The sequence below is a fragment of the Melanostigma gelatinosum genome, assembly GCF_949748355.1.
Source record: "Melanostigma gelatinosum genome assembly, chromosome: 22".
Taxonomy (NCBI): domain Eukaryota; kingdom Metazoa; phylum Chordata; class Actinopteri; order Perciformes; family Zoarcidae; genus Melanostigma; species Melanostigma gelatinosum.
Window position 1 is genome coordinate 5,455,505 of NC_136655.1, and position 14,251 is coordinate 5,469,755.

General features: G+C 44.4%; 1 protein-coding gene across 1 annotated transcript in view; it reads right to left on the reverse strand.

Annotated features, from left to right (window-relative positions):
* Positions 1–14,251, reverse strand: part of apaf1 (apoptotic peptidase activating factor 1) — a 35,319-nt gene that overhangs the window by 19,606 nt on the left and 1,462 nt on the right. The window contains exons 3-22 of the mRNA XM_079294807.1: positions 13,764–13,953; positions 13,387–13,584; positions 12,991–13,180; positions 11,585–11,697; positions 11,348–11,479; positions 10,824–11,062; positions 10,452–10,619; positions 10,218–10,349; positions 9,850–9,963; positions 9,229–9,413; positions 8,630–8,756; positions 8,412–8,537; positions 8,164–8,304; positions 7,267–7,392; positions 7,037–7,183; positions 6,252–6,380; positions 5,904–6,029; positions 5,475–5,594; positions 5,239–5,364; positions 968–1,093 (exon numbers count right to left, since the gene is read on the reverse strand). Coding sequence (XP_079150933.1) covers positions 968–1,093; positions 5,239–5,364; positions 5,475–5,594; positions 5,904–6,029; positions 6,252–6,380; positions 7,037–7,183; positions 7,267–7,392; positions 8,164–8,304; positions 8,412–8,537; positions 8,630–8,756; positions 9,229–9,413; positions 9,850–9,963; positions 10,218–10,349; positions 10,452–10,619; positions 10,824–11,062; positions 11,348–11,479; positions 11,585–11,697; positions 12,991–13,180; positions 13,387–13,584; positions 13,764–13,953 — 2,955 coding nt within the window. The remainder of the gene's footprint in view (positions 1–967; positions 1,094–5,238; positions 5,365–5,474; positions 5,595–5,903; positions 6,030–6,251; positions 6,381–7,036; positions 7,184–7,266; positions 7,393–8,163; positions 8,305–8,411; positions 8,538–8,629; positions 8,757–9,228; positions 9,414–9,849; positions 9,964–10,217; positions 10,350–10,451; positions 10,620–10,823; positions 11,063–11,347; positions 11,480–11,584; positions 11,698–12,990; positions 13,181–13,386; positions 13,585–13,763; positions 13,954–14,251) is intronic.

Below are 14,251 nucleotides of genomic sequence, written 5' to 3' on the forward strand. Positions count from 1 at the left end.
TTATGAAAACAAGGGTTCAACTGAGCTCACAGATGGGGGGGCCGGACAGACAGAATCAGCCAGATCGTCCCATCAATCATGCCCTCATGTGCAATGTTGCACCTTTTCTCCCTCTAAATAGAATCTGTCATTGGCCCAAAGGTTAGAATCCATCACCAGCCAACATCAGTGTCATTTCATCCCTTTACATTCACTGCGTGTCTGCATTAACATCTACCGTAAATACACACTTCCATTTCCGAGCGAGCGCGTGTCAAACAGCGTGAATCTGAATCGCGTCTGAATAAGCGGCGGACGGTCCGAGAATAGCGATGGCACAGGCAGCAGCCGCATGAATACGGAACAAGGTGCTGCGTTTGTCGGAGACGGATGGAAGTGCTGCAGTGGACGGTCTGTCAGCAAAAAGAAAAGATGGAGGAGGAGGAGGAGATGAGAGGAAAGGGGGAAATGAGCAACAGAGCATGAACGGTGGGGGTTGACAGACCATAACGGCCCGAAATACACACACGTCCTCATGCACAAACACAGATAGCTGCACACGGGACGGAGATAAAAAGCTACCGAGAGCGGCACAGCCGAAGGCAAAGAGAGGGAAAAACGGAAGGAAAGGAGACAAAAGAGGGGGGGGATGAAGGATGGAGAGGTGAAGCGGCAGACAGAGAAGCTGGTAGAGTGTTACAGGTCGGGGAAAGTGGAAGCACCACGGCGGCCTGAGACACTGAGGGTGAGGGATTCTGCAGAGGAGGCAGTTTTACTCAAGGTGAGGAATGGGGATGTGGGGCAGAACAATAAGCAATAGCAGGGAAGAAAAATGGACGCAGGTTATGGCGGGAAGTGAAAGACCATGCCATGAATTAGGCAAGAAAAGATGGTGGGGATGATGAATAGGAGGAACAACAGAGATAAACAAAAAGCAGAGAGAGGGAGGACGGGAGCAACAGGGGGAGGAGAGGAGTTCAGCCTTTACCCTTATGGTGGTGTCCTCGGAGGACGTGATAAGTGTTTGGCCGTTCTGGGTGAACCGGCAGTGCAGCACCGACTTGGTGTGTCCCAGCAGGGTGGCCAGGAGCTTCCCAGAGGGCACCTCCAACACCTGGAAGGAAGAAAGAAACACTAGCACCACGCGTATCCAAATAATCAGCAAGAAGACAGAGCGTTTTCGGCTCCGCGAGGCGTTAATAGGCACAGTGGTGCTAACGCTAATGCTTGCAGGCATTGGGTTACAAATAAAAGCATTGGACAAACTGAAATTATGAAAAGATGATGGTGCGTGATGAAAAGTCAGAGGTACACCAAAGTTATTGCAATTCATCCTGAGGTAAACATGAACGTGTGCGCCAACATTTGAATGGCAATCCCTCAAATAGTTTCCAAGATATTTCACGAAAACGCAAAGAAAATGTAAATCTTCTGGTGATACTGGAGGAGAAGTCAGGGGACCACAACTAACTGTACAAAACGTCATATTAATCCATCCAATGTTGTTGAGATATTTCAGTGTCAAAGTGGTGGGCTGACCAACCGACAAACAGAAAGACAATATTGCCGACCATAGAGCCACAGAAGTAGTAAACTACTGAAAGGCATGAGTGTAGAGAAAATGGGGATGCCGGTCACTGAAAGCTCGACTGTACCAAGAAATCATACTCCGTGTCTAGACTATTTATGCAAGCCTCAAATGATAGTTACGTTCGCCAAGATACACTCGGTGAGGAAATGTTCCCCCGGAAAGTTTCCTAAAACACAAAGTCACATGTTGAGGGAGGAGGGCTGAACTGCTGCTGCTGGCTTGATGGTGATAAGCACATCAAAAAGACAGCGGGTGGGAAAAAGTGGGAGCTTTGAGCGAGACCGGTCAAGACCGCGGAGGGCTGCCGGGGGTCTGACAGCCCTCAAAGCCGGGTTTGAGAGAGATTTCGTGAATGCCCTCCAAAAGGTCAACTGGATGGTTGCTCACACTACGACCCAGAGGCTTCAATAAGTCCTCGACAATGAATGAATAAATAGTTTAGGCGTGCTAGCGGCGCGTCTCTATAGGGGGGTATGGGCAAAAGGCTATGGGCGCCAAATGCTTAAAAATACTATTTTATTACTAGTATTTTTAAATATTACACAACAAAAAGTCCACAACAACATAACAATGAAGCCTATTATATATAGGCCCCATTTTATGGGTTGCCTGCCTGTTTGAGGAATAACCTTTAGCATCATTTTGAGAAATATTGTGTTATATATTGTGTTATTGGGCTCAGGTGGTCCACACTGAAACATCTCCACATCTGTTGGATGGGTTGTCATGAAATTGGATGTTTGGACATTAATGGCACAGGATGAACGATCACAACTTTAGTTACACCGTCACAATCACAACTTGACTCTGTCTAGTGTTACAAGTCATATCATCGTAACACTGGCACACAGAGCCAGTAGCAGGGCTGAAGAATCTCAGTCTTGTTAATGCGTTTACTTCTACTAAATATTACGTCAGGACAAATATCTGACATTTCCTTGGAGGAGAATCATATTTAAAAACTATGTCCATGGAAAATGTTTATCGGTTTGTGGCTTTCCGGCAGCCTCCGGATCAGTTGAATATTTACGACGACAACGACGGTATTCGACTTATCAATAACAAAGAAGGCTAATTAAGGTATTACGAGGTGACACATGAGAGTAGATTAAAACTGCAATTATAAAAAATCTTTTGCGGCACTTCCATCAAAGCCTTCCATTTTTCTTATTAACCTCCAGATCGATTTTTCTAGTGAAAATAAATACTCAAATTCAGCTACAGCAGAGTCGCCAACTTTGTATACGTCACAACAATACAAAAAACAATCATTTAAATTGATTTAAGAACAGGGAATAAAGCACAGACTCGTGTGAAAATGCTGAGATGAAATAAGCCCACCTGTGGTTTTGAGAGTAGATTTTACCAGCCACTAAAATATTTACATCTCAGAGGAGAGGGTTGAAATGTGTGAGCAGAACAAGCCTCGGGGCACGCCAACCATGTTTGTCAAGCTCCACGTACTGAGACGCAAGTTTCAAAGCCCGAGAGAGAGAGAGAGAGACAGAGAGACAGAGAGACAGAGAGAGAGAGAGAGAGAGAGAGAGAGAGAGAGAGAGAGAGAGAGAGAGAGAGAGAGAGAGAGAGAGAGAGAGAGAGAGAGAGAGAGAGAGAGAGAGAGCTTTGGTCGAGGATTTATGGGACGGTGCAGTCAGCAAAAAAATGGCTGAAGGGTGTTTGGTTAAAAAACAAATATAAAAGCAGGCTAATGTGAGAGAGGAAAGATGGGGGAACACAGTTGTTTTAAATACTTCTGCCAAGGAAGCAAACAACTTACGGAAGCGTCGCGTAAGTCATGTGAAATCAAAGAAGAAATGATAAAAGCGGTGAAGGGATGAGGTGGTTGGTGTTGAGGCTGCATGACGAGACAGTGAGAACGCGCAAGAGCCGCTCTGTGGTGCCTTTCCTCTTACAGTCATCAGGAACATTTTGAAAAAAAATGAAATACACACATACTGTGGACTCACTATACATGTGTGTGTTATTTCTGGGTGATTCCTGGAGGTATTACTCTGTCCCTACCATACCTGCACGCTGTACAGCCAGCATCAACCCCCTGAAGGAGGTCAACAGTCATCGGATCCTGCAGCTGACTGTCCTCAGTACCTGACTAGCACAGAACACACACGCACACATGCACTTTTCCCAATCATAAAGAATCACACATTAACTTTCTGTCCTCGCCTGCACATCTTACATGATATTCTTCACATCAGCAGAACACGTCTGGTATGTCAGACTGACACTGACAAGTTGATGAATTGTAACTTATTTCTCATTTTTCTTCAGGGGAAAGGAAAATGATCACTGCAGTGGCAGCAGCGATGCCTGCAGCTAACACCGGGGCTCCCTCTGGTGTCTGCTCACGGGTACTACAACAGAAACACCTGCGTGGACTCAACGACGATTAAAAAGGAATTAGGTTGTATCTGAAACTGCTGGAAGTAACTGATAAAGTATCAAAAGTTGATCGATTGCACAATTAGTTACACAATTAGTTCATTCATTGGACTATTAAATGCAACACAATAATGTTGGTTTCATTTTGACGAATATTAGATTTTTGGATGATTTTCCGAAATTAAATGATGCTAATATGGTGCCGGAGAGCGGCAAACTGACAGCGGTTACAGGAACCATTACCGTCAAATTATAGATTGTTGAACACATCAAGTATCTCATTGTTCTTCAATGCTCTTTTTCATCCCCTCTTAGTTTTAAGAACTCTGATGACTAATCATTTGTTGTTCTTGAAGTCCTCGTGTCTGCTCATCCTTGCCTCTCACATCTCTGGGGCCAGGAGGACAGCTGTAATTAAAGTTATTAACCGGTGTGTTCATTATGACTGCAGGACCTTTCTAATTAATTCTGCTGTAGGAGGCGGGCCTGGCCGCAGCAAGGATAACTCAGGGGATAGTGTGCATACGTCTGTGAGGTTTTTAAGACAGCATGGGAACTTTCTGGGACGTCCACTACAGTTGCAATGTGTGCATAACGTGCAACAGAAACATGCACTCGTAGACGAAGAAACACACCACAAACAAACCTGCCGACTAGGACCTCATTCTCTGCCTGCAAACAACAATTTATCACCGAGACAAAGAGCGCTGGAGCGAGCAGCGCAGGGGGACAGGCAGAACGAAGGGGGAAGGGAGATGAACAAAACAAAAGAGGGAATAAAAAAAAAAAAGGTGGATGACAGAGATGGTGAAATATGAAAGTGGAGAGCAGGAGTGAGGAGTGTCGAGAATACAAATCACAGGTACAAAAAAGAAAAAAGGGAAGGCAGAGCAGCGAGGAGTGGAGGGAGATGAAAGAGGTGCTTTGAGTTGACGCACAGCTGACAGGACAGATGAAAAGAGCTATATAAATAAAATTCATTCATTCATTCATTCATTCAAAAGGGTGACGGTGCTAATGTCAGATCTGATGACTCAACATGGGCTGTGAACACACAAAAAGATGCATCCTCACTCACACTCTCTCATACTTTCTGATTTACGTCGCTTGATATACATTGACGTTGGTCAATTTTGTGTTGATGAATCGAGTCTTCATTTCAGCATCAGCGCTACAATGAAGTGTCTAAAATTAAAGTTAATTGAACTGTTTTTTTCCTGCCATGTGACACGTACGGTATGTACTGTAGGTCTGAATGTGTTTTCTACCTGTACGGTGCCATCTTCCTGGCCCAGGGCCACAGCAGAGGGCTGTGTGCTCATACACGTGCACCGGATCCTGGACGGCTTCTTCTCCGACTGGAACAGCACTGATCCCGTCCTGCCATCACGTACCTGACACACACACACACACACACACACACACACACACAAAACAAGGTTCATCCAGCCCACCGCCTTCTATTCATTCATTCAGTCCCTCTTCATTTCCCCCTCCAGCTCACCTGCAGTCGGTTGCAGTTGTCTGCAGCTGACACTGTGATTCCTTCATCGCTGAAGAGAACGTCAGAGTCTCTTTTCAGGCAGACAGCTGAGGAGGTGTGCACCTTCTTAGTCTCCCATAACTACAAGAAACACAGGATAGGAAACAGGCTTGAGTATGACATAATGTCCTGGATTACTTCTTTGTAACTTGCATTCACGCAGAGGAGTTCATCTTTGGTGAGAAAACCTCGGCATCATTTAGTTTACACAGTCCACCAAAGGCAACAACATAATTCCTGCGCTGAAACATAACAGCTGGCAAAAAGGGAACAGAGAGCAATTGGTCAACTTTTCACAGGCTGTGATTTCACAAGCGGCAATTAGAACAATACTGACAATATCTGTGCAAGACACGTCACACACACACACACACACCGAGCGGGTCTTACCCTGACAGTCTGGTCGTCAGAGCAGGAGAGCAGCTGTGAGCCGTCAGGAGAGAACTGGACCCGCTGCACCCAACTCAGGTGACCGCTGCAGTCAGCCATCTTCTTATTGGCCTCCAAGTCCCACAGCTGGAAGACACACACACACACATATGGACCACTGTGCACTTATTCACCAGTATATTGTTATTTGTAGACACCCTCGGCACAGTAAGTAGCAACGCAATGCACAGAACGGGTCAGAAAGAGGAGAAATAATGCATCAAAACACCAAAGTAAAATATTAGATCATAAAAAGGACACTAAATATATAGTGTGATGTGATTGTGTGTATGCAAGTATGTCCTGTACCTCCACAGCGTAGTTTGAGAATGCAATCGCCAGCAGGTTACTGGTAGGACAGGCGTGACAGTATAGCACCGTGCTCAGACGATTCGTCCTGATCTCCATCAACATGTCCGATGTCTCCACGTCAAACACCTGAGAAACAGCCAGAAATTATAATAACAATAATTAGACCCGTTTACATCAGAGCCCGACCAATACGAGCTTTCTCAGGCCAATATCAATGTTTGAGAGTTTAAATTCTTATCCTTATGAAGAAATATGACATAAAAGAAACTTATTGTCAGTGTTGAGTTTTACTGCCCAATAAAAAGCATTATCTTGAGCAAACCTGCAACATTAAAGTCTTATGTTGACCCTCCTAAATGTAAAAGGAAGGAGCTCAGACAGCTCTGCTGGGTTGTTTCCCAAAACACAAACAAACGAGGAGGACGCAGACGGACTGATTGCAGGACAAGACGGACTGATTCTGGAAAGCTCTGGAGGAGAGCGGGGGCTCACATTTAAAACCAGGACACACTCTTCAGACTCTCTGGAAGAGAACGTGACAAACAGCCTCCCTTTCCTGTCTCCTTTTAATGAAATGAAATCAAGGGCAGGGAGGACGAAGTGAAACCTGTGGTGTTGGGACTTTCATCCGTACAGCTGAGGCATGTACGACAAGACGCAGCCACATGCAGACCATTCACACCCTCTTCATCACGCATGCGGTACTTCCCACGCACAGCAAACAGTAGCCTGCAGCTCCCCTCATTAAAATATGAATAAACCCTTTCAAAATAAATGCTCACCAGAGCAGCGTTCCTGGCTGCGCATACGATGCGTTTGCCGTCAGCAGTCCAAGTGCTGCACTTGACCAGGACATCTTCATCACTCTCCGCAAACACGTCTCTCACGTTGATCGTCTTCCACTCATTGGCAGACGACACCTGGAACAGCTGCATACAGATACGTGGTTAGTCGCCCGAACGCCGAGTTAATTCGGAAAAGCTTCACAAGTGTCTCGTTTCATGGTGGTCACCTTAACGGTACCGTCGTTGGAGGACGTGGACAAATAGCTGTCATCGGGGGAGAAACAGCAGTGGTTGACCGGCTCAAGGTGGCCAAACATGGTGTTCTGGGAAGATGGTTTGTTGAGGTTCCACAACTGCAGAAAAAGAGAGGAACACAGGGAAGAAGAGAGAAGTGAAGTCAGACGTGAGAGACTGAGTGATGGCAAAAGAGGAAGAAACGTTTGGTTGTGGCTTGTTGTAACAAAATGAGTGCAGTAACTTCATTTTTTCGGCATATAGTTAATTTTACGAGTGAAACCAAATACAGAAATAGGCTGCAAATACAGAGAACACAACACAAATACAGAGAACACAACACAAATACAGAGAACACAACCAAATACAAGAGAACACAACCAAATACAGAGAACACAACACAAATACAGAGAACACAACACAAATACAGAGAACACAACACAAATACAGAGAACACAACAAAAATACAGAGAACACAACCAAATACAGAGAACACAACCAAATACAGAGAACACAACACAAATACAGAGAACACAACACAAATACAGAGAACACAACACAACACAAATACAGAGAACACAACACAAATACAGAGAACACAACACAAATACAACCAAATACAGAAACGCTGCCAGAGACGTGTTTTGGTTGCGTTTTCTCACTTTGCAGCATTTTCTTTCTTAAATGCTGCGCACGTGTTGACAAATGGCGACGCGGTTTTCTTCATTTGCACGTGTTTTACAGATGGATTGCGTTGAGCTCTCAGGGCCACCACATATTTGACGCTTTTAGTGCTTCAATAACACTTACCGGTACTTAGAAGGGCGGAGACATATCACTCAAAGACGGGAAGGTAATACAAAAAAGCAAAAACAAACACACTGGCCTACCTTGACATTCAGGAACTTGTCGTTGGAGCAGGTGGCCAGCAGGAGGCGTTTCTTGGTGTTGGTGAACTCACAGTGGTTGATCTGCTCCTCATGCTCCTCCTCAAAGACCCTGAGCAGCATGGCTCTCTCCACGTTCCACACCTGCAGTAGGAGACGCACAGCGAGATAGAAATGCTGGACTTTGTGTGTACTGTTCTTGCGTGCTGCTGTAATCAAGTGGGCCACAGCGGGTGAGTGGATCTGCTCACCTTGACTTTCCTGTCGCTGGAGCAGGTTGCGAGCTGACAGCCGTCGGGGGAGAAGGCACAGCAGAGCACCTCGTCGTCATGGGCCTGGATCTCTGTGAGCTTCTCACCCGACGTGCTTTTAAACACCTGAGTGTGAAAGCAGGAACAGGTATATTCAGTGATATCATCTGGCAATAAAAGGGGATCGCTCTCCATGTTTTGCCGTCATGCTTTGATACCTTCAGTGTCTTGCAGGCTCCACAGGAGGCGATCTTGGCTCCGTCTTGAGAGAAGCAGGCGGAGGAGATGGAGCCCTGGTGGGGGTGGATCACCAGACGGGACAGACTCTCGACGCTGCTCTTATTCCTGTGCAAAAAAACACAAACGCACATATCAGTCCACCCTGAGATGCAGAGCCTATGATTTCTATAACTTTCTAATAAGTTGTAAAACTATTTTGCACTGGATCCAAGTAAAAAGACCAATTTAATGCATTTATTTCCCTAAATCACTTTGAATCAGACAATCTGTTGCCATTTTCTTCCTAATTTAAGATGAATCGTCATCAATGCTTCACATAATAAGGTTTCAATGAAAATTAGTTGTTTTTTTTGCCAATTTGACAGTTCACTGAATTACGCAACAGGAAAATGAAACAAACTGAATCGAATTAGCTTTTATCTCAATACAGCTGCAGAACTCTTCTACATAACAACAAAACTAATTTAAATACATCCATCAATGCACAACAAGGCCTGTGCATCACTTGATTCTGACTTCATTATTGGAACATCCACACATCAGAACTGCACAGTGAAATGTTTGCTCGCTTGCTTACAGCCATTCAAAGTAGAGTTTCCCCGTGCTGGCCCGGTCCTGTGCTTGCAGCAGAGCCTGTCGGTAGACTTCGGATGTATGCGGCTGAGACAGAGCCAGCTGCACCACGTCTGGGAAAGGACGCTGCTCCAGCTGGTGGCCGTTCAGAGAGAGAAACTCCTGGAATTGACTCCGCACCTCACAGTTCTGAGGGGACGGGAAAATAAGTCCATGTTACAATCAGGGCACAACTATTCTTCCCAAGACACTCCAAGCGGAGGAGTTTCATCCATAAATGATCTATTGATTTTCACACTATTCTAGGTCCAGTCCGCTTTTCTTTCTACATAACTGCCAGAGTGACACGGTATTTCAGAAATCATAATTTTCATCCATGAATGCAACTTTTCAGCTGCAACTGTATTTGATAATACCTGTAACTTGTACAGACAACATACATTTTTTTAAAAACACTGGTGAAATCTCGGCACAACGCACACATTGGACACAAAATTAAATTGTTACAATGGCACAAAAATCATAATTAATTAAAATGCTAATTATTCTTGTGACAGTGAAAGATAAACACACAAAGTAACCACACTCGCTCTGTGTCATACATAACGTTTTGTTGTCTGCTGACCTCTTTGTCCAGAATGGGTCCGTACTCCACATAGTCATTGATGAGGTAAGCCGGACCCATCAACTGGGCCTTGGTGCTGACCCAGTCCAGAGAAAACATGAGCGAGTAGAGCTCCTAGTCAGAGAAGGAGACGGGATGAGACATGGTGAGCAAGAAAGAAAAAAACATAAGTAATGTAGATACCAGCTGTGCAATATCAGTATATCTGACATTATACATAATTATACATAATTGATCACACTCAGTTAAATGAACTGTATTCCACTGATATGCAGCACATCAGGTAAAGCCCTATACAGGCGTCCAAAAACATTACAGCTAGTTATTCATTTAAATGATGAACAGGTGTAAAATGATGTGTGTGTTACCTGGAAGAGGTTGGCTTTGGCCATGTGGTAGGTCAGAAATCTGATCCAGTAGAGACATTCCTCATCTCCTGAGGTGGGAGGACCATCTCTGTAGTGCTGCTGGTACTGCTGCACCACCTTATTGTGGAGGCTCTGAAACACACATATGAACATATATACGTGTGCCCCCACTGGAACAAAAAAAAGATTGAAATCCAACAGTTTGGGCTCTTTCAGGGTTGCATCCAAACTCACCTTGAGCTGGGCGCGATTCTGCTCCACCAGGAAGTCCAGCTGGAGGTCATGGAGGTAGTACAGGTAGGGTTTATTGTTACTGTCCACAAAAAGCAGAGACTTGTTGACAAATTCCTCGAGAATGTCCTCCACCTCCTCCGGCTCAAGGTCCCACAGAACAGACAGCACCTGGAAGGAGGAATAACGCTGTAGCCTGTGCATTTTTGGAGTGATGGTCCATTTCCTTGTTTGAATTTCTGTGAAAAAGCATCCTAATAATAAGTCCAAATACTGGAACATAGTGGGGTGTTTTTTTCCTTCATATCTGTGAACTAAAAATCTCCAGTTTTGGAAATGAAGAGTGTGAACATTGCTCTTGCTGTGCAGCCAAACCTTTGCAGGGACTTTGATGTCCTTCTCGAGCACAGTGAGGTCCTTGTAGATTTCTTGATGTTCATCGGGTAGCACTTCAATGCTCGCTGCCATGGCTTGGTCGAGGGCGTCGTAGTCGTAAGACGATGACTTCCGTATACGCTTGAACTGCTTCTGCTGCAACTGGCGGAGGTAGTAACGCCAACGGTCGGGTTTCTCTTTGAGTAGAGCCCCAATCAGGGACATCACCAGTGGGGAACCTGAGATGGTGGCACGGAGAATCAGAAATGTGTGTGTTAAAGGCACAATATGTGAGCATGTTGGGTATGGGAACCTGCAAGCTGACGCTGTTAAAGGGTCATTTAGACCTCTGCTATTGGTAAATACAGAATTGAATCGGTTCTTCGTTTTCTTTTATAATCCTATAGGGAAACAATAAAATATTTTAGATGGATACGGCAAATTATATATATGTCACAACATCTGGAATATATATTGTGAAAAGAATTACGGATTGCATGTAGAGAATGTTTCAGTTTACAGACCTTTGCATTCTCTGACAATGCTGCGAGCCTCCTCGGGAAGTCCTTGGACTTTGGTGTTAGTGTACAGAGCAAGGATCTCCAGACCCTTGCTTTCATCCAGACCACTCGCCACTTCCAACTCGTATCTGGCTCCTACAAAATAAAAGGCGGAGTTTCCAGTGTTTATAAAAACATGGTTCAATTCATTCAAGTGTGCATGTGTATGGTGTCCAGAGTAAAAGAAAATAGGGCACATACCACCAACAGAGTCAGTAAGGCTTCGGTTTCTGGTGGTCAAAAGTATCCGACAGTGGATATCAAAGGCCTTTAGCACTGTGCTGTCCCAGATGTCATCTAGAATCAGCAGAGATCTGAAGCCAAACAGAAACAGACATGTAATCAGATATCTTTTTGATATCTTTTACACTTTTTTAACTGTCACATTTTAACTTTTATAATTTTAATTTAATTCAACTTAATTTATTAAATGATTTGAATTCATTTTCTTTCAGTTAATTCACTTTACATTTTTATTTTCATGTTCTTGTTGTAATACTCATTTTGGCCACAAGAGGCTGACGTACTCCTCTACCTCATGTTCTAAATACGACTAAAAAAATTCATGTTTTCGTCCAGGTGAGTTTTTATTGACACAACTTGCTAAAACACAATAATTTATGCACCTTGCGTTTCAACTCACCTGGAAGAAATTCTGTTCGTTTTAGTTAGAACATGAGGTAGAGGTGCACTTCAGCCTCTTGTGGCCAGAATTAGTATTACAACAAACGTGCACAAAAAATTATTTTTTGCGATTCATTTCAGCTTTCAGCATTCCAACGCATTTTCTGCAGGAAATACATTTTCTAGTTCAGTGTGGCTTTGTGGCACAAAGGCAGTAAAACTGCCTGTGCCAAAGCACACCGATTGTAATCCTGCGGGCTTAATAATAATAATAACAACTCGATATTTTGACAGTGTGGCTTCTACTGCCCGTCGCAATATATACACGCCAATGTTACCGGTAGTGTCATTCAGGTTCAATTGAGATAGTGCTCCTCTTTTTTTCTGCATTTTAGATCCATACTCTTGGTTTGAAACTTGTATTTGTGGGGCTTTTATTTTGAAAGGGTGGGACTGGGTGAGTGAGAGAGGGGGAGAAGAGACAGAATCATAATGTTTGACACTAAAATGAGAGGCGTCATCACACGCATTCCAGTTAGAATTCATTCTGTGGGGCTTTTAACTTGAAATGCAGAAAAGAGAGGAGCGCTATCTCAATTGAACCTGAATGACACAACCGGTAACATTGGCGTGTGTATATATATTGCGATTTCGTCGGGCAGTAGAAGCCACACTGTCAAAATTTCTTGAGGAATTTTCTAGTTTATCTTGTTATATCAACAAATTGTGCAGAAAACATGGCAAATGATTTTATATGCTTGTGGATAACTGTCTAAAATAAAATAAAGGCGTGGTATGAAGTTGCTGCTGTTTACTTATTGCTTGATATTTTGTATTTATTGCTTTAAATTATTGCTGTGGCATTATTCCAAGCCTAAAATCAAGAAGCCCATTTGCCTTGCGTTGCACCCGAATTTGAAGAGCATTAATATGCACCTAAAAAAAACACAAAGCCGATCATGTTGATCTGAACATAAAGCAACCTTGGATATTTGCGCAGCATGAGGAAGCGCAGACGCTCCTTGGCCTCGTCCAGAGAGTTGGGGGGCCGGTGGAGGGACTGGGAATCGAGGCTCTGCTCCAGACGGAAACACAATGACTGGATCTTCACCAGCAAGTCTGGTTTGTCCAGCTGGCCGATGGACAGCCAGTGGATTCCGCCGGGAAAACAATCTGCAGATGGAGGAAGAGGAGAGGGAGCAAAAAGACATGTAAGAGAGGCAAGAGGTGAGGCGCTACAGAGAACTGACAATCAAGCAAACATGTTTGAGATTGTAACATTATTGATGAATGAAAACCAGCCCAGTTACTACACTTTTTTTTATGCTTTTTCATTCCAGCTAGCGTTAGGTAGAGTCAGCCAGTCAAAGATTATTCACCTTCGATGATTCCATGGTGTCTGACAGCCTCGGCAGCCAGGACGGATTTGCCCGAGCCGGCCATGCCGAAGACGGTGACCCAGCCGGGCTCCTTCTGCAGCCGGTAGAGTTTCTCCCTGACGCGGTTCAAGAGCACCGGTCTGCTGACGAACACCACGGGCCTCTGCGGTACGCCGCCTTCACTGAGCACCACCTGGACTGTCAAGACCAACAGGACAGGGATCGACAGAAAGGATTAAATCAAAAGCATGAAGACAATGAAGGCAGATCAATTCGATAAGTGTTGAAGTTGTCAACCTTCCACGTGCACAAAATCACAATGAACCGACAGCACAAATCTCTCCACGCTACAAACACCCACCGCTCCCCCTTCTCACCATAAGGTGTGCAGCAATCAGAGGAGCGCATATGTGCCTCAGGTGACGGGCGGGGTAGGTCATGATGAAGGAGATTGGCCAAATCATTGTATGCCTCCTTGATCATTGCATTGTAGAAGGAGATGTAGGCACGGTTGTCCTTCCGGAGAAGCAGCTCCAGCAGCGCCACAGCCTGGTCCTTCCTGGTGGGCTGGAGAGAGAGCGGTATTAGACATACGCTTCATAATATGCACTTTAAATGCTGCTATGTTGAAGATTCTCTTTTGAGCTGGTGAAAAGATGCATGATTTTTTAAGACAGAGCAAGTTTTTAAAGGCATATGTATGTTTTTTAACGGTGTGTACAGTACAACAATGTATATAAATATCTGAAACTGTTGACTGAAAGGTTAAAGTCATATAAGTCAGTGATAGTCGTAGACAATAAATACGAACAGTTATAATCAGGAGTAGGAGGTGCAAAGGTCAGAGCCACATAGCCAAGACAGT